Source organism: Ruditapes philippinarum, unplaced genomic scaffold (genome assembly GCF_026571515.1).
Source record: "Ruditapes philippinarum isolate M1 unplaced genomic scaffold, ASM2657151v2 ctg4448_1_1_1_1, whole genome shotgun sequence".
NCBI classification, from domain to species: domain Eukaryota; kingdom Metazoa; phylum Mollusca; class Bivalvia; order Venerida; family Veneridae; genus Ruditapes; species Ruditapes philippinarum.
The window spans coordinates 7,954-28,239 of record NW_026866428.1 but is presented as its reverse complement, the minus strand read 5'-3'; the positions used below and the strand labels follow the sequence as shown (position 1 = coordinate 28,239).

Below are 20,286 nucleotides of genomic sequence, written 5' to 3'. Positions count from 1 at the left end.
ACTTTTTTGTGTGTGGGGGGGGGGGCTTCATATTGTGACAACAGGGGAAGTGTTTTCATGTTTGATTATGATACAAAAGAGAAAGAACATCAAAACACGCCCTCGTACAAATCAGATAGCCTTGTGTTGCAATGCTCTTTCTATTACTTATAAAACATATGGTTTCCTTTTTAAGAGAAACTTTTCTGTGATTTCTGAGGCTTAATGTGCGTTTAAAGCAGCACGCCTCCAGATTCATGCTAATTTTTTATGAACATTTTGAAAATGTATTTGAATGTATAATATTGTAAAATAACCAAAAGGAAGCAATTTGCACGTTATCAATGGCACTTATAACCCACATAAATTACCAAAACGTTGTCAAAATATGCATAATTAGCCCTTACTGCGTTAGTAACGCAGTAGAAATATAGTTGTAAATATTTAAAAATCAGTCATTAACCGCACATAATATGTAAAATATTACTTAAATCTTGAATCATATTACTTTTCTCAAAATCGTAGTACATATTTCTCAATTTTGATTTGATTGAAACATTTTGACTCATCTGGAGGCATGCAGCTTTAAGGTAATACAAGGTAATTCAAATGTTTTTGTTTTCAGAATATTTTTACGAATCCAAAAGGCAAAACAATTGTACTTGATAGAAAGCATATTTCGTGGTAGTGATAAATTACCAATGCACTAAGAGTGAAAGGAACATTTAGCTTCAATCAATGCGAAAAAACATACTTCTGTTTAAGGGTTTAGCAGAATGAAATCCAAGTCCAATAACTGTTTAAAACAAAGGTGTGGTATAAAAGAATTTTGTTATAAAAGTCTATTAACATGATCATCATACTACAAAGGACAATAACCTACTTAAATGACATGCAACTACCCAACATGATCCACAATATAAATATAATCAGTTAATCCTAAAACAGACTCTTGAAAAGTAATTGTGGATGTCTATGCCAACAATATAAAACCATGTCTGTAAGTGCACTAAAATCCGTTTGCTGCCTGGAACATTTCTAAGAAATATAAGAATTTACTAATCTATAAAAGATAAATGCTTACTTTTCACTTTTAGTAGAATAAAGTATATACTAGAAGTGCGTTACAAAGACTAGCATTTTCTGGATCTGGAAGAAAATGAACAAATTATAAGATAAACAAAAATGTAACCACTCTCAAACAAAATTAATATAAAAATACTTCAAATATTGTAATTAAAATCTAAATTAAAGTATGTGATATAGAATACAAATAGAAATGTTCAATAATGTATGATGATGATTATAATACGAATAATCGTGGTCAATTAAAATATTGTAAAGATTTCATAAATTTAAAGTAAGATATTTGAAAATTCGACGCAGTACAGTTAGAGTCTTGTCCTAAGTAACGAACTCTTTTGGTTGTGATGACACGTATATCTGAGGCCTGTCAAGAGGGTAACATTATCTAAATTGTTCACACTTTAGTAGCATGTGTCTAGATAGATATTTAGAACTACGTGACGTCGATTTAATTCCATTTAAAGATCCTGTAACTCAATTTGTTTATGGGTTTTATATCATAAATATGATGCTCAAATGAAGAATATATTGTAAGTTCCAAAAAGCATTATTACAAATCAATATCATCAATATCAAATCAAGAAAATCAATATCAAAACTTTAAAATAAAAAATTTTGATCTATCATTGAACATTGTTTACTAGTGAAGTTCTAACAGTCATAGCATTTTTGTAATAAAATGCTAATTTACATAGTTCATTTCTATTATTACTTCGCACCAATGCAATAAATTTGTACATACTTGGGTTAACAAAATAATATCTTTTAATATAAAGGTTACGAATATTTGCATAACATGGGCATATAAGATCAAAATTACATTATCTAATAAGCAGAATATGAAAAATATAAAAATATTAAGTTGAAAATATCACAATATAATTCATTGTACCTTTGATAAAATATGCAGTGCATTAATCTGGCGTGAAGTATAATTTTATGATAATGCCTTTTTATCTTTTCTCAATTAATTCGCTTTGTGACACAATATTTTTATGTTGCAAGACTCAAACTTGTTTTTATTGGCAAAAGCATTTTACAGTGTATTTGGTCTTTCTTTTACAATTGCCTTTTATGGACCGTGTTTCACACTGTGTTTACTTATTTTATATCGTGTGTAAAGATAATATATCTTAAATGTGTGCACTAAAATATGTTTATTTTACATTCAGAAAGAGAAATTATCAGTATTATAAAATATCAATTTTAAGTATAATTAATCTTTAATGCAATAGCTATTAAATTCGAATTAAGGTGTTGAATTTTTTAAATGCTTCATCATTATATTTTTCATTTACCATGATCTTGCACATATAAATTTTCATCAAGTTATGTAACGTGAATTACTATTTTCAATGTCATACGAACCGCAGCCAGAAAAGCCGGGATCCTATTAAAACATATAGGGATCCCGGGAATTGACCAGTCCAAGAATATATTTTTCAGATAAGCCGGGATCGTATTAAACATATAGGGATCCCGGGAATTGACCAGTCAAAGAAGATATTTTTCAGATAAGCCGGGATCGTATAAAAACACATAGGGATCCCGGGTAATGACCAGTTCAAGAATATAGTTTTCAGAAAAACCGGGATCGTATTAGACGTACAGATAAGAGTAAATTATCATTCGGTCTATTGGCCATAGTCGGAAGTGTCACTAAACACCTTTAATACACCAATGTTAATTAACACCAGGGACGATACGTTTTGGGTCCTGTACTGGACATATTGTTTAAGGAAAATGAGGTCCGCTACAGTTCTTTTTCATTCTATATTAAAAAATTGACAATAATTTGTTCTTTTTAAAAATATTCATTTAGACTTCATATCTGTTTATAAGTGAAACATGTTATTTTTTACGATCCATGGAATTGATTACTTGTTAAAATCTGTATATATACCTTATGTTTTACATTTGTATTCTTTCTTTTTTTCTTCAACGTGAAAGCCTTCTGGTATTAGTATATATCATTTAGAAAAACAACAAGACATTTGTTAATTTGCAGATAAATCAGCATTTTTATATAGTTTTACAGCATTTTAGGTAAAATAAGCATGCCAATTAAGTCGAACTTGTATTTACAATAATGTAAAATACTCTACCATAATGGTCACGAAAAATAGTTGATTTTCCTTATTAGAGATAAAGATCCCGGATAATCGCATTAAAGAAAAAGCCGGGATCGTATAAGATATATATATCCGGAAATTGACCATTACCATCTTGCTTTCAGAAAGCCGGGATCTATTTAAACAGTACAGAGATCCCGGAATCGACCACCTGTCATACACGTCAAAAGTTTTTTTTTGTTATCAATTATGTTAAGTATATCTTCTGATCTTTTTCTAAAAATAATATTTAATACATGAACATAAAATTAAGCCAAATATTGTATTAAAAAAAACTTTGATATTTCAAGTATACTATACTGTAATTATACAAGTAATGTGATTTCCGCATTTTAAGTGTGTTAAAAAATAATCGAAATATATTTAATCTTAAGTAAAATTCATTTACTGTTCATTACATACAATTAAAGAAATAAATAAGTAACATTTAATCGCCTCTCATTACGACAAAATAAACACAAACTATAGTTTTGAGTTTTCCTATATATCTAATACGATCCCGGATCCCGGGCGTCCCGGAATCCCGGGATTTCCCCCCCCCCCCCACCCGCAGGGGACCAGTCTATTTGGTTATTGGAAAAAATTAGATTGAAAACGAAAGTAAAATTATGTTTGTATGATATTTTAATCTATACCATGTTCAATAATCTCTGATTGTTATAATATTAACTCCTAAATTTTATAGCTACTCTTTGACATAGCAACATTTGTGAAATATTTTGGAACAAGGTTGGTATTCATGAAAACTCTTGACACTTTTTTGTATTCGTCACCAAATTAATTCGTACTTAATAAATATATTATGCATAGTAGCAAGTACATATCAATGTTCAGTCATATTATGTCGATTGTAAAACAATAACTCGTGGCAAATTAAAATAAATGTTTAATAACATTTATCATAGACTTCGGGGGCAGTGATTTTTACTATAGAAACTTTATAAAATATAAGTCATATATGTTACACCATCACTAACAAAGTTCTAGGCTCCTGCGTTTATGAATAAATTATGCAAATGAGCAAGATTGAGCCGCCATGTTGGAGTTTCGGTAAGCGTGTTGGAAATTACGTGTGATGACGTCACAGGAACACACATGGAAATTACACAGAAATGTTACAATTTGTGTAATCTGCACTGTCATGATCTTTAATGCATCTCCTATTTAGACTTATTTCAGATTATCTAACTGAAGGTACCATTTTGCATTCACATGCATTTTGCTTTTCCTTGAGTCGTGGCTAAGACTATGTCAACAAAATTGCAAGAAAATATTTGTCAAATCTCACTGAGCTATTTCAAGTTACCTTACGAATTTATTAACTATCATAAAATGACTCACCCTATCGACATCGATGTCTACTTGGTGGATGTTGAAGGTAGAAAGGTTCGCCAGTGGAACTACCACCAGGCCTTATTTTACCTTCCAGATCCTTTTTTTCTTTCGCAAAAATGTACAATATTAGACCAGTTGGTACGACAAAAGATTTTAAAGCGAAAATGCACTTTTTGTCTAGGTCGGACATCACTTGACCGAGCCGAAAGAAGACAATTTTGAACATAAATCAATCTTATTCTCAATAACAAACTAATATCAGTGCATGCAAACAGTTGAAACAGAAAAGGCAGCTATAATACAATCACTTACAGGTGCACTTTTAGTAGTTATTTGCACTAACTTTTTAAATTGCCACACATTACATGTGTACAAATCGTGACCCTGATATACCTGATGCGTACCGGTTTCGCTATAGTTAAGATTGAGCGAAGCTGGGTAACAGCGTGAATATCCGGGTCAGGATTTGTATACATGTACATGTTAAAACTTACAAAATCTTCTTTTAAAAAAACTCTAAAAGCCAGAACTTAGATATTTAGCATGAAACATCTTCTAATGGGTGTATACCAAGTTTGTTCAAATAAAAGCCCTGGAGTTAAACTTGTCCCAGTTCAAGGGGTGGGGGAGTGGTGAAAGTCATTGATTCACCTTGTTTGTCTATAGTAAAAACTTAAAAATCTTCTGTTAAAAAACCCAAAGAGCTAGAGATTACATATTTAGCATGAAACATTTTCTAGCGAATGTCTACGAAGTTTGTTCAAATAAAACCTTGGGGTCAAAGTTGGCCCCAAGCCAGGGGTCATTGATTTTCTTTTATATATATATATATATTATAAGTAAAAACTAATGTTATTACACATGCACCATTTCAGATACAAATTTATATGAACTATGTGATATCAGTAAAATTTTCAGATTTCAGTGTCTATTCTAGGAGGGGGGATGGGGGATTCACTCCTATTTTTAGCTCACCTGTCTCAAAGTGACAGGGTGAGCTTTTGTGATCGCTTTTCGTCCGGCGTCCGTCCGTCGTCCGTTCGTCGTCCGTCCGTAAACTTTTACTTTAAATGACATCTCCTCATAAACCACTAAGCCAATTTCATCCAAACTTCACAGGAATGTTCTTTTGGTGGTCACCTTTAAAAATTGTTCAAAGAATTTAATTCCATGCAGAACTCTGGTTGCCATGGCAACCAAAAGAAAAAACTTTAAATATCTTCTTTAAAAAAACGCAAAGAGCTAGAGCTTAGATATTTGGCATGAAACATCTTCTAGTGAGTGTCTACCAAGTTTGTTCAAATAAAAGCCCTGGGGTCAAATAGGCCCCGCCCCAGGGGGTCATTGATTTTCCCTATATGCCTATAGTAAAAACTTAAAAAATCTTCTTTTAAAGAACCCATAGAGCTAGAGCTAAAATATTTAGCATGAAACATCTTCTAATGGGTGTCTACCAAGTTTGTTCAAATAAAAGCCCTGGGGTGAAAATTGGCCCCGCCCCAGGGGGTCATTGATTTTCCCTATATGCATATAGTAAAAACTTAAAAAAATCTCCTTTTAAAGAACCCAAATAGCTAGAGCTAAGATATTTAGCATGAAACATGTTTTAATGGGTTTCACAAAGTTTGGTCAAATAACAGCCCTGGGGTCAAAATTGGCCCCGCCCCGGGGGTCATTGATTTTCCTTATATGTGTATAGCAAAAACTTAAAAAATCTCCTTTGAAAAAACCCATATAGCTAGAGTTTAGATATTAAGCATGAAACATCTTCTAGTGAGTGTCTACCAAGTTTGTTCAAATAAAAGCCCTGGGGTCAAAATTGGCCCCGCCCCAGGGGGTCATTGATTTTCCCTATATGCATATAGTAAAAACTTAAAAAATCTTTTTTTTAAGAACCCAAAGAGCTAGAGCTAAGATATTTAGCATGAAACATGTTCTAATGGGTGTCTACAAAGTTTGTTCAAATAAAAGCCCAGGGGTCAAAATTGGCCCCGCCCTGGGGGTCATTGATTTTCCTTATATGTATGGCAAAAACTTAAAAAATCTTCTTTTAAAAAACCCAAATAGCTAGAGTTTAGATATTAACCATGAAACATCTTCTAGTAAGTGTCGACAAAGTTTGTTCAAATAAAAGCCCTGGGGTTAAAACTGGCCCCGCCCCAGAGGTGTCATTGTTTTTAACTATATGTGTATAGTAAAAACTTAAAAAACTTCTTTAAAAAACCCAATTAGCTAGAGGTTAGATTTTAAGGAGGAAACATCTTTTTGTTTGTGTCTACCAAGTTTGACCAAATAAAAGCCCTTGGGTTTAAATTGGCCCTGCCAAAGGGGGGGGGGGGGGGGCGGAGGTCATTGTTTTTCATTATATGTGTGTAGTAAAAACTTAACATCATGAAACATCTTCTAATGGGTGTCTTCCAAGTTTGCTCAAATAAAAGCCCTGTGGTTTAAACTGGCCCCGCTCCGGGGGCCTATATACAGGTGAGCGACCTCAGGGCCATCATGGCCCTCTTGTTGAGAATTATCCCCCCTATTTTTTCAAAGGCAGGGGGAAAAAATCAACAAATGTAATAAATTCTCACTGTTTTATAAAAATCCCGCCCACTGTTTTTCAAATTCTAGAATAAACACTGCAGATTTTATATTTGCTTTTGTTTAAAGTTTACAGTATTACTTGTTACTTGCCATGGAGAGTTTCTATATATAGATGACTGATTCTCCATCACAATTTCTTTCATGATTAAATAAATGATAAACAATATCTACATTTTGAGAAAATTGTCCTCACAAACACTCCTTGATGAATGGGAAAATATAGCACAGTAAATCAAAAGAGGGGAAAAGCTGAAAAGTGCAAGCCATAGCAATATTTTAAAATTAAATTTCCATTTAAAATTTCGAAATTTCAGTAACCAGTTTTACTGCAGTTACAGAACTTTTTCTGTGTTAGGGGAAATCAGGATTCCATTTTAGGGGAAAATATCACAATTTTTGGTTCAAGGAAACAGCCTGTTTGCAAGGCTGTAAAAATATGTCACCGTAGACTGGTAAATTGGAAAACCTTATTGAAACTTATTTTCTGAAATTGAATAGCACTCAATTTGAGAAGGTTTGCATGTACTGTTATGCTTCAATTTGTGATCCTTGGAAGATCCTGAATTATTGTGACCTAACACCTTCCTTTGCATTGAAAAATATCAAATGTATGACCTTTTCTTGACTAGTTAAAAACTATTATTGCTCTTTAAACAACATTTTTAAGTTAAATGTTTCAATCCATGGTATTAAATGGACATTTACTTGTTTGTAAATAACTTTATTTCATAATTTTGTTTTCTTAAATCAGATAGAAATATCATTCATTTCTAATTTTAGGTGACCAGTTTACAATGGAAGAAATCTACGAATCAAATGTTGATGAATGACTGTTAAGAAGATGTGTATATTATTTTATGTGTCTTAACCCTTAAGGAGAGAATTCCCAGTGCCTTTATGCTAAACAGTTAACATTGTTTTTTATTTATGACTACTACAAGACTTATGGTGACATTATAATACAATTATTGTGATATGGATTAAATTCACTGAGGAAATAAAAACATAGGCATGGCTTCAGTGTCTTTGTCAAAAAAACTGTCTGACTCAAGATACAATAACTGGGTAAAGGCTAGTTTAGCAGTCTTGATAACAAAAGAAGGTATTGAACCTTTTGTTGAAGATGAAATTGAACAGTTCCAGCAGAAATGTTTAAAAGATATATGTAACAATCAGCGTCTTCCATCTGGAACAATTTGTACGAGTTGTTGCACAGAAAATGTAGTCAATTGTCCTACAAACAAAATTTGTAACATTAAGCAAAGACAATGCAGTTATCATAAAGATTCTGCAACTTCTTTTCTTCTTGCTGGTTGTCCGAACAAGATCTGTCACAATTTCAAAACTGAAATACAGAAGGCCCATAGATACAATGGCCCATCCTACAAAAACACTGATGCTACACAGTGGTGCAGTAAATCCTGGGAGGTCGCTAAGTGCTTCATGCCACCAGATGGTTATAAAGATGTTGTATCTGCATCAGAAACAGATTTTAATGGAGTCAACAGTGTCATCATAAACTGCAAATGTTTTCAGACAAAAGTAACAGATGATCTTAGTAAGAATGGAAACATTTTTGACAAGGTAAGGCAAATTTTACTTGTTTTCTTTTTCTTCTTTTGTCATTTAAATCACCTTGCATAAAATGAAAAGTGAGCTATTAGGATCATTATGTCACATGATGTAGACTGTTTGACGTTTTCCCGAAAAAATGACAAAGATAGTCAGAGTTAAATTATTGAAATTTGCAAAATTATAGACAGACTCGATTCATATTTAGACAACATAATCTTATGTGTTAAATAACTTAAGATAGCTTGCTACTTTCCGACCGAAATTAAACAATCATCTCAGATCTTGATGATATTTGGTATACAGACATGTAGATATGTAAGCTTTACTTCTACAGCATTATTTTATAAATAAACAGCGTTACTATGACGTCAAAGCGCCCTCTATCGGTGGCGGCGAAATTGCGTCTTTTTTATCAATAAACCGGTCTGTTCTTATCAATTTTCATCCGATTTCTTTCATTAAAATTTTATAATGTTCAGTAAATGTATGTCTTTGTAATGATGTCTTTCTTTAACATTTGCTTAATACTCTGCGATTCTACGTTATTTTCCCTCACGTTCTGACGTCCATATTTGATGCAAATATCGCGCGATATCGCAATAAAGATTGTGAAATAATAAAAAATCAACACGGTGAATTTTGCTATAATTTTTCTAACATGTAGTGAAGTCATAAAAGAAAATATTTATGCAATAAAAATATAGGGTCAACGCGTAAGATATTTTGCTATTACTATTTGAATATAAAATAAAGGGTGAGTAAAACGTAATGATTTTGGTGACGTCAAATATTTTTCTCAAGAAAATTTTCACGACTTTTTCGATAAATATCATACTGACAGGAATAAAAATGTGTGAAAACCATCATCGACAATAGTATTTAGACATGTTCCGTAAAAATGTTTTTTTAAAAGTCCTGTCAGATGCCTGAATTTCGATGAATATCTTCAATTATATACATGTACAACAAATCAGTGTAAAACTGTCTGCAAAAGTTGGTATCAATCTCTAAAAAAACTGCAACGAATGGATATAAATACCTTGAGGACTGAAAGGCAATTCAGAATATTGAAAGATATAATTAAAAGGCCACCTAAGTGGAAATTATAAAAACATAAATTTTGCAAAGAATGTCAGAAAAAAAAAAGAATGAAAAGGCTGATGCAGTCGCAGTGTCATCATGTTATGTGTATCTCGGTACAACATAAACTTCCAGGTTATCATATGTAACAATTTTGAATTGTATATATCAGTTAGTAAGAACAGAGAAATAGATGTTATCTGGTATAAATGAATCAAATTACGTTTAAAAAATATATGATCAACTGGAAGTAGCAACGATTTGTACGTAAGTCATGATTCACTGGTAGTCTTAATTATATTGTAAAATCTAGCAGACATTTAATTCAAAATTTTCTACATGTCGAATAAAAATTTATTTATTAACAGCCATCAGTGATTCTATTTTCTCACGCAGCTAAATACCCTGCACTAAGCGTGAGACTCAGATTTAAAGCAGGAATCACGCTCTCATGCTATGGCTTTAATCTCTCACGTATTTCACATAATTACAGATATTATTATTTATTTTAAACTAGCTGACTCGCGGTATGTGTTTACTAGCGCATCTTTGAGGCGATCTAGCTGAAGCCGCGATCATTTCTCGATTAGAGGCGAAAGATCCGTTGATTTATTTTGTATGTTCAGAAGCGGAGAATTTTGCATATTAAATACAGATTCCCTTGTACTGAAGGCGATTAAATTGTAGGATTCTCAATTTGTGTGATTATGGTTGTGGGAAAAGCTCGTTTTTTGTCTGCACATAATGCAGTGCTATGTAGAGCCTATGAAAATAATGAACTATGCATTTTATGTTTTATATCTTCTTATTTTTAGCTCACCTGTCACAAAGTGACAGGGTGAGCTTTTGTGATCGCTTTTCGTCCGGCGTCCGTTCGTCCGTCCGTCCGTCGTCCGTCCGTAAACTTTTGCTTTAAATGACATCTCCTCATAAACCACTAAGCCAATTTCATCCAAACCGTACAGGAATGTTCCTTTGGTGGTCACCTTTAAAAATTGTTCAAAGAATTTAATTCCATGCAGAACTCTGGTTGCCATGGCAACCGAAAGAAAAATCTTTAAATATCTTCTTTTAAACAACCCTAAGAGCTAGAGCTTAGATAATTGGCATGAAACATCTTCTAATGAGTGTCTACCAAGTTTGTTCAAATAAAAGCCCTGGGGTCAAAATTGGCCCCGCCCCGGGGGGTCATTGATTTTCCCAATATGCATATAGTAAGAACTTAAAAAATCTTCTTTTAAAGAACTGTAAGAGCTAGAGCTTAGATATTTGGCATGGAACATGTTCTAGTGAGTGTCTACCAAGTTTGTTCAAATAAAAGCCCTGGGGTCAAAATTGGCCCCGCCCCGGGGGGTCATTGATTTTCCCTATATGCATATCGTAAACACTTAAAAAATCTTCTTTTAAAGAACTGTAAGAGCTAGAGCTTAGATATTTGGCATGAAACATCTTCTAGTGAATGTCTACCAAGTTTGTTCAAATAAAAGCCCTGGGGTCAAAATTGGCCCCGCCCTGGGGGGTAATTGATTTTCCCTATATGCATATAGTAAAAACTTAAAAAATCGTTTTTTAAAGAACCGTAAGAGCTAGAGCTTAGATATTTGGCATAAAACATCTTCTAGTAAATTTCTACCAAGTTTGTTCAAATAAAAGCCCTGGGGTCAAAATTGGCCCCGCCCCAGGGGGTCATTGATTTTCCCTATATGCATATAGTAAAAACTTAAAAAATCTTCTTTTAAAGAACTGTAACAGCTAGAGCTTAGATATTTGGCATGAAACATCTTCTAGTGAATGTCTACCAAGTTTGTTCAAATAAAAGCCCTGGGGTCCAATTTTGCCCCGCCCCAGGGGGTCATTGATTTTCCCTATATGCATAAAGTAAAAACTTAAAAAATCTTCTTTTAAAGAACCCAAAGAGCTAGAGCTAAGATATTTGGCATGAAACATCTTCTAGTGAATGTCTACTAAGTTTGTTCAAATAAAAGCCCTGGGGTCAAAATTGGCCCCGCCCCGGGGGTCATTGATTTTCACTATATGCATATAGTAAAAACTTAAAAAAATCTTCTTTTAAAGAATCGTAAGAGCTAGAGCTTAGATATTTGGCATGAAACATCTTCTAGTGAATGTCTACCAAGTTTGTTCAAATAAAAGCCCTGGGGTCAAAATTGGCCCGCCCGAGGGGGTCATTGATTTTCCTTATATGCATATAGTAAAAACTTATAAAATCTTCTTTTAAAGAACCCAAAGAGCTAGAGCTAAGATATTTAGCATGAGACATGTTCTAATGGGTGTCTACCAAATATGTTCAAATAAAAGCCCTGGGGTCAAAACTGGCCCCGCCCCGGGGGTCATTGATTTTCCTTATATACATAGCAAAAACTTTAAAATCTTCTTTGAAAAAACCCAAATAACTAGAGCTTAGATATTAAGCATGAAACATCTTTAAGTAAATATCTACAAAGTTTGTTCAAATAAAAGCCCAGGGGTCAAAACTGGCCCTGCCCGAGGGGTGTCATTGTTTTTAACTATATGTGTATAGTAAAACTTTAAAAAATCTTCTTTTAAAAAACCCAATGAGCTAGAACTTAGATGTTTTGCATGAAACATCTTCTTATGGGTGTCTACCAAGTCTGTTCAAATAAACAAATAAAAGCCCTTGGGTAAAAATTGGGCAGGGGGGGGGGGCTATATACAGGTGAGCGACCTCAGGGACATCATGGCCCTCTTGTTTAAATATTGGGTTTAAAGCAGCACGCCTCCAGATTCATGCTAACTTCATGAAAATTTTGAAAATGTGTTTAAAAGTAGTATTTAATGAAATAACCAAAAGGAAGCAATTAACAAATTATCAATGGCACTTACAGCCCACGTAAATTATGAAAAAGAGGACAAAATATGCAAAATTGCCCTTACTGCGTTAGTAACGCAGTAGAAATATAATTATAAATACTGAAAAATCAGTCATTAATTGTACATAACATGTAAATTATTACTTGAATCTTGAATAGTTTTACTTTTCCTAAAATCTTAGTACATTTTTCTCAAATTTGATTTTATTGAAACATTTTGCTCATCTGGAGGCATGCAGCTTTAAACGCCGCTTTCAACAGTATTTCAATTATAGCGGAGGGAATTTAACGAAACCAGTGTTTCTCACAGTATCAACTTCTCTTTGGAAATGAATGACATGAGTCCGAGGTGGACCTTGAAACATTTCATAGTCATACACAGTAAACAATTCTAAAGGATAATCTATTAGTACAATACGCAATCGTGTCTCGAATCTATGCCTTCCGAATTCAGCGTAAGACCACTTTACCGATTACAACGTGGCAACAGAAGAATATTCAAAGTTAAAAACCTGATTATGATCTCCCTTAATAAGGGAAAAGTCCACTTTATTGTTTACATCATAAACATGTGTTTTTGATGTGTTTTTTGAGGTTGTTTATTTTTTTCTTGTTTTTTTTTTTTATTTATAAAGCAAACTGTATTGCATTAAAAAATGAACAATATAGCGTCAACATAATACATTATTCGTATTCAGTGGTAACAAAAGTTGCACAAGTTATTTAATAATAATATTTTGTATTTAATTAAAATATACAGTATAACCTTTAAAGAGAAATGCCCTTTGTTGCCTAGAGTGGTTGCTCTACAGAGGTAAAATGTAGTGGAACTCTTTAGAAATAAATAATACTTTGAGGGCCGCTATGTTATACTGTAATGAAAAAGCGGTAATGAATCCGTGTTGAGTAATGGTTATATTGGGGAGTTCACATTCGAGTCTGCAGTTGCGAATATGCTTATATATTTTTTTATTCAGTATGATTTTGCTTCCAAAATAGTTTATAGTTTGTCACATAAGTGCTCATTTTCGAATTATCATGACATTTTAATTAGATTATAATTATATAATCTATGTATTGCACAGACTTAAAAATGGTTAGCAAAAATAAAAATGAAGTAAAGGTTTTTGTTTCTTGTACAGTTTGTTTTTAAATATTCTTAAAGGGACTCCACTGAGGTTGAAAAGCCAAACACATATAACATTTGAATTTCTTACATAAATGAGCTTGGGCACTTTAAACAGAAATATATGCGAAGATAGTTAAGAAATATACTTTGAAATAAATTGAAAATCGTATTTTATGCTTTTGTTAGCCCGATTTGGGTGAAAAGCGTTTAAACGCTTTTCATTTTGAATAATTATTCTGGAAAAAAGAAGTGCGCGAATGCTCTGAAATTTTGCACAAAGATTAATGGTCTAGTTTTAACCTACATCAAATGGTACATTTATCTGGAAAAAATGTTTTCAGTTCCATCATGTCAAAAAACCTCAGTGGAGTCCCTTTAACATATTTGAATATTATTTCTGAATTTTATTTATCACTTATTTCGGCACATTTGTATGCATATCTATTTTAATTGTATTTTTACGATGTGTTTTGACACCGAGGCTCGTCTGCCTTTATGTGATTTTATGAAAGTGTTTAAAAGCTGAATGTAACGTAAAATAAGTATAAGCTAAGCAAACTAATATTCTTACTTCATTCATACAGCAAGATGTGAATCTTATTTTTTGCGCTGCAACTAGTTAATTCATATAATAATATAACACTTTAACAACATCACATTATAAAAATAGAATTAAAAGATGTATGAGACTGTGTCCTGCAAATTAGGAAAGTATTTAAAAAGGGATTGTCGTATTAAACATTGTAAATGTGCTCATCTAGCGCATGCTTTCAATGAGAAAATAATTTAAAATTTAAAAAAATATGCATTTCATCAAGTCCCTGTGTTGTTTATACTTACTATCGTAATGTTTGATGTAAGAAAATTGTTATTTAGTATTATTCTTTGAACTCCAACATCTATTAACGTCACAAAAATCATTACGTTTCACTCACCCTTTATTTTATTTTAAAACAGTAATAGCAAAATATCTTACGCGTTGACCCTATATTTTTATTGCATAAATATTTTCCTTCACTATCTCACTACACGCTCGGAAAATTATAGCAAAATACACCGTGTTGAATTTTTTTTATTACACAATCTTTATTGCGATATCGCGCGATATTTGCATCAAATATGGACGTCAGAACGTAGGGAAAAATAACGTAAAATCGCAGGCTATTTAGTAAATGTCAAAGAAAGACATTATTACAAAGACATACATTTACTGAACATTATAAAATTTAAATGAATGAAATCGGATGAAAATTGATAAGAACAGACCGGTTTATGATAAAAAAGACGCAATTTCGCCGCCACCGATAGAGGGCGCTTTGACGTCATAGTAACGCTGTTTACTTATAAAATAATACTGTAGAAGTAAAGCTCTCATATTTATATGTTTGCATACCAAAAATCATCAAGATCTGAGATGTTGTCATATTTCGGTCGGAAAGTAGCGAGCTACCTTAAGTATGACCTTGACACATAAAATGAGCAGGACTATCAAACTCTGAAGTAATTAATTGAATTTAGCTTGAAATGCTATACAAATTAATTATTCATACTTGGACAAAGCATCACTGACACAACATGCTAAATGTTTAAATTATGACCTTTACGTTTAAACCTGACTGTCAGGTGTCATTTTCAATATCTACAGATCTTTAAAATAATGCACTGATTTAATTATGAAGATTTTCAGAACAAGGGACGGCTAATATACAGGTATTTCATATGTGATTTGGAAACAGTCAAACTGTTGGCCTGAGGTGGAGGGGGTAGTGTTTTGAACTGTTGCCCAATGCCTTAGGCCGAGAGCAACAGTTCAAAACACTATCCCCAACACCGAGTGAATTCTTCTAAAGCCGGAGCTAGGGGATGTGGATGCCTGAATGGTAATTTGCACTTTCGACCAATGTACGTCGCTAATATAAATGTCCTGTATGTCTTGATTCTATATTCACAGGGTAGAGAGATTGGTAAAGCTGTTCGACACGCCCCTATTCTGGAAGTGGTGGATAAAGATTTAAAGCAATATTTCATTGACCTTGATAACCTTCTGTCAGATACTGGACACTTGATTTCCGATAATAATGCAAAGTTAGCAAGGAAAAGATTATCTGAGGTTTGTAAAACTTACTTTTGTTTTCAGTAACATAGATTAGAACAAGTTAGAAGTCACTACATTATCAGTACAAAGTTATGTTTCGTTGTGTATGTGATGAAATACATCTACAGTAAACTTCACTTATAGCGAACACAGTTTTTGTGCAGACCTTCGGTTATAAGGAACAATTTATTTTGGCCGAATTTTGCCCTTCTTTATTTAATATAAAAATATAATAAAAGGTTAATAGCAAACACAGTTATAAGAAATTATCGTTTACAAGGAACTCATTTCTTAGTCCTAATTTTGTTAAAAGTACGGAAAATATCACTTTTATAACAAACTCCAAAATATCGGCTATCCGTAAAAAGATCCCGCATTTTCAACTTTAGTTTTCATTGGTACAAGATTAAAACTCAGCCGAATGTACCGTTTATTATTGTATGCACATACAAGACATCTATTACAATAAATTTGAATAGCAGTACATAATAGTTTTCAAGTAAGGATATTTTTAGTATGAGTTCTTGTCACCAAGATAAAACGGTTATCCCTCTTTTTCTTTAAATGTTTGCTAGAGTAAAATAATTATGATAATTTATAATCGGTTTTTAACATAATCACGCATGCTTGCAAGCATAATCCATTGAAAACTACAAAGTACGCCATTGAAATGAAAAGAAATCTATATCTTTCATTAGTAAAAGTCACCCTTAAAATATAATAATTAAAGATATTCAATATAAAAGCAAGGAAAAATTGAAAATATTGTTTATTTTTAATAAAAGAAAGAAAACGAAAAGCACTTTGTTTAAAAACAAAAAATGATATTTAATGAGAAATTGAGCAAGGGAGTTAAACTAAAACTAAAATAGCAAAGGATTTTCAAATTCCAAAAAGTATGCTCTCGGGTATTGTGTCTAAAATAGACAAAATGACTAATTTTTCTTAATCAAATGCTCTTCAAAATGGCGGACGATGGTAAACAATCAGTTTGTTATATGTAAGTCTGTTCGCTATAAAAACTCCTGATACAAAGAACTAATTCGCTATTATGCTTACAAGGAACTCCAGATAATAAGGAACAGATTTTGAATGTCCCGATTAGTTCAATATAAGCGGAGATTACTGTACATGCACTTTCTGATTGAAGGTTGATTTATATAAGGATAATCTGAATTATAATATTTCTCACTTGCAAAATAATAATGTTTCTTTATAACAGGCACATGCAATAAAACATGTCAGTTAAAACACCTGACTTAAGTATGGAGAGGAATTATCGTCTTATATTTTCTGTTGGGTGAATAATTCTGTTTTGTTTCAACTAAGTGTTTCAGTAATTTTATCTTTAAAAAAGTGCATCATTCACATGTATCACTGTTAAGCATTATTCAAAACAGTGTCCCGAGATGTATTTATAACGCTTTAGTGTTTTCTGTAAAATCAGAAGATTGGGAAACAAATTGTCATTTAAATATAGAGAGCGGACTTGTAGATGATAGGTATTGATGGATTTCCTTATGTTTATACATTTTATGATTGGCAAATTTCATTTTCGACCTTATTTCCTTTGATTTCACAATTATATATTAAAACAAATTATCTAAAAATTACAACCTTTAGAAAAGCTGAAGGTCGCTTTACAGTAATGATTCATATATTTAATATTAAATAGTTTTTAAAACTGAGTCATGATAGATATATAGATATATTTATTCATTGATTATAGCATCTTTTAAATGTTAATTTACCTCAAAAATGTTTGTAGGAGACAATCACTTTTATATACAGAACATTCTTGTAAACTTGAGTGTAACGTCAAAATGCTAGATTATGATATAGGCTACTTGTGGATGTATTTTAATTGTTAAATTAGAATAATGATACATAATTAATTTTTCATTTTAGTTACAGAAGGATACATTGCTCATTGGTAAAGATGATGTGCGGAAAGTGCTTGATGATGTTGCAAAGGTAGCACAAGACAACATTAAGCTATTAAGTGATGAATTTAAAAAAGAAGCAGAAAAAAGTAAATTGGAGCTTAAAGAAACAACTCAAAAATCTTCAGAAACATTAGAAAATAAAGAAAACATTACTCTTGCTGAACTTGATAAGATTTTAAAATCTGCTCTCAAAAGAATTAACACGGAAACTGATAAAGGAGTGGAACAAATAAAAACTGAAACTAAAAGTGGTGTAAGTTTGATACATGAAACCACAGATGAAGGTACATGCAAGATTCGAAAGGAATCTGAGGCGGCCAAAGACCAAGTCAAACAAGCAGCTAATGAAGCCACAGATGAAGGTAAATGCAAGATTCGAAAGGAATCTGAGGCGGCCAAGGACCAAGTCAAACAAGCAGCTAATGAAGCCACAGATGAAGGTACATGCAAGATTCAAAAGGAATCTGAGGCGGCCAAGGACCAAGTAAAACAAGCAGCTATTGAAGAGTTTCAAAAAGTTTCAGCAGCAAATAAACAGAAAGAAGAAGAATATATAGCAGCAAAAAAGAGTGAGTTTAAACATTTGTTTCACACCATACAAAGGTAAAAATGTAACAAATTAAATTCCAGTTTAATCCCAATGTAATTCATATACTCATTATACCCCATAAAACGAAGTTTGGGGGGGGGGGTATATAGGAGTCGCCCGGTGGTTGGTCGGTCGGTCGGTCCAGACGTCCGTTGCATTTTCCTTGTCTTGAGCATAACTTGAAGACTAATGGTTGGAATTCAATAACTGATATAACTACATACAATGGTCAAGCACATTGAGAAGAAGTGCAGTGCACAAGAACCATAACTCTATCTTGACTTATTACAGAGTTATTGCCCTTTGTTACTTTTCCTTGTCCGGGCATAACTTGAAAACTACTGGTTGGAATTCAAAATACAATGTAACTTCATACAATTGTCAAACACAATAAGGGGAAGTGCAGTGCACAAGAACCATAATTCTATCTAAAGTAGTTACAGAGTTATTGCCCTTTGTTACTTTTCCATTGCTTTCTTTTGTCCGGACCATAACTTGAAGACTTATGGTTGGAATTCAATATAACTACATACAATGGTCAAGGACATTGAGAGGAAGTGCAGTGCACAAGAACCATAACTCTATCTTGACTAATTACAAAGTTATTGCCCTTTGTTACTTTTCCTTGTCCGGGGCATAACTTGAAAACTACTGGTTGGAATTCAAAACAACTTCATACAATGGTCAAGCACAATAAGGGAAAGTGCAGTGCAGAATAACCATAACTCTATCTACACTAATTACCGTGTTATTGCCCTTTGTTACTTTTCCATTGCTTTTTTTTGTCCGGAGCATCACTTGAAGACAAATGGTTGGAATTCAATATAACTTCATACAATGGTCAAGCACATTGAGAGGAAGTGCAGTGCACAAGAACCATAACTCCATCTTGACTAATTACAGAGTTATTGCCCTTTGTTAATTTTCCTTGTCCAGAGCATAACTTGAAAACTTCTGTTTGGAATTCAATAAATCTTCATACAATGGTCAAGCACAATAGAAGTGAAGAGGAAGTGCAGTGCACAAGAACTATAACTCCCTGTTCAGTATTTATAGAGTTATTGCCCTTTGTTCCTTTTCTTTGTCTTTCTGGACTTATTACAGAGTAATTCAATAAAACTTCATCAGTGGCCAACCACATTGAAAGGAAATGCACCATACAAGAACCACAACTATCTTTATTTGCCCACAACCATAACTCTATATTTTATTTCTTTTACAAGGTATTCTGTTACTAGTAACATCCTCATTTCCGAAGCAGTCTTGTGGGGGTATTAATCACATTTAGTGATAGTTCTAGTTTTTATGCCCCCGGGCATATAGTAATTGAACCGTCCGTCCGAGCAAACATTTTGGGTTTAGGGGCTATATAACAGTAAAGAGAACAAAAGAAAACAATAGGTTCATTCTGTGAGGCTAGTAGCCCTTAAGATAACAAAGAAAATAACAAAGAAAATATCCCCTAAACCCAAAATGTTGGAACGTCCGTCTCTCCGCCCGTCTGTCTGTCTGTACGAGGTTAACCTAGAACGGCAAGTTGGATTTTTCTTAAGTTCTACCTGTACAAATGGCTTCATAATTTACACATTTACTAATCCATACAAAGTTTATGATCTGGGCAAGTTACATAACTATGGCTTCCATTTACACCAAGTTATAGCCCTTTTCAGCACTTAGAAAATGAATAATGGTTAACCTAAACCGGCAAGTTGGAAATAGCTTATGTTCTATCTGAACTAATAGCTTAATAATTTGCACACTTACTTTTCTATACAATGTACATGATATTAATGTGCCATCCATTTTCCCAGTAATTTCCCTTTTTATCACTTTGAAAATAGGGCCTTGTATGGTTAACCTATTCCGCCAAGTTGGATTTATCAAAAAATTTCACCT

The 20,286-nt window shown here is 32.8% G+C and overlaps 1 protein-coding gene across 1 annotated transcript; it reads left to right on the top strand.

Annotated features, from left to right (window-relative positions):
- Nucleotides 1-3,755: 3,755 nt before the first annotated feature.
- Nucleotides 3,756-18,351, top strand: LOC132732446 (uncharacterized; the record flags this gene model as incomplete). The annotated part of the gene is given in 4 exon segments (XM_060718864.1): nt 3,756-3,926; nt 7,908-8,711; nt 15,712-15,870; nt 17,764-18,351. Coding segments are annotated over 3 exon segments (1,320 nt in total), but the record flags the coding sequence as incomplete, so codon positions are not given.
- Between the last annotated feature and the right edge of the window lie 1,935 nt (nt 18,352-20,286).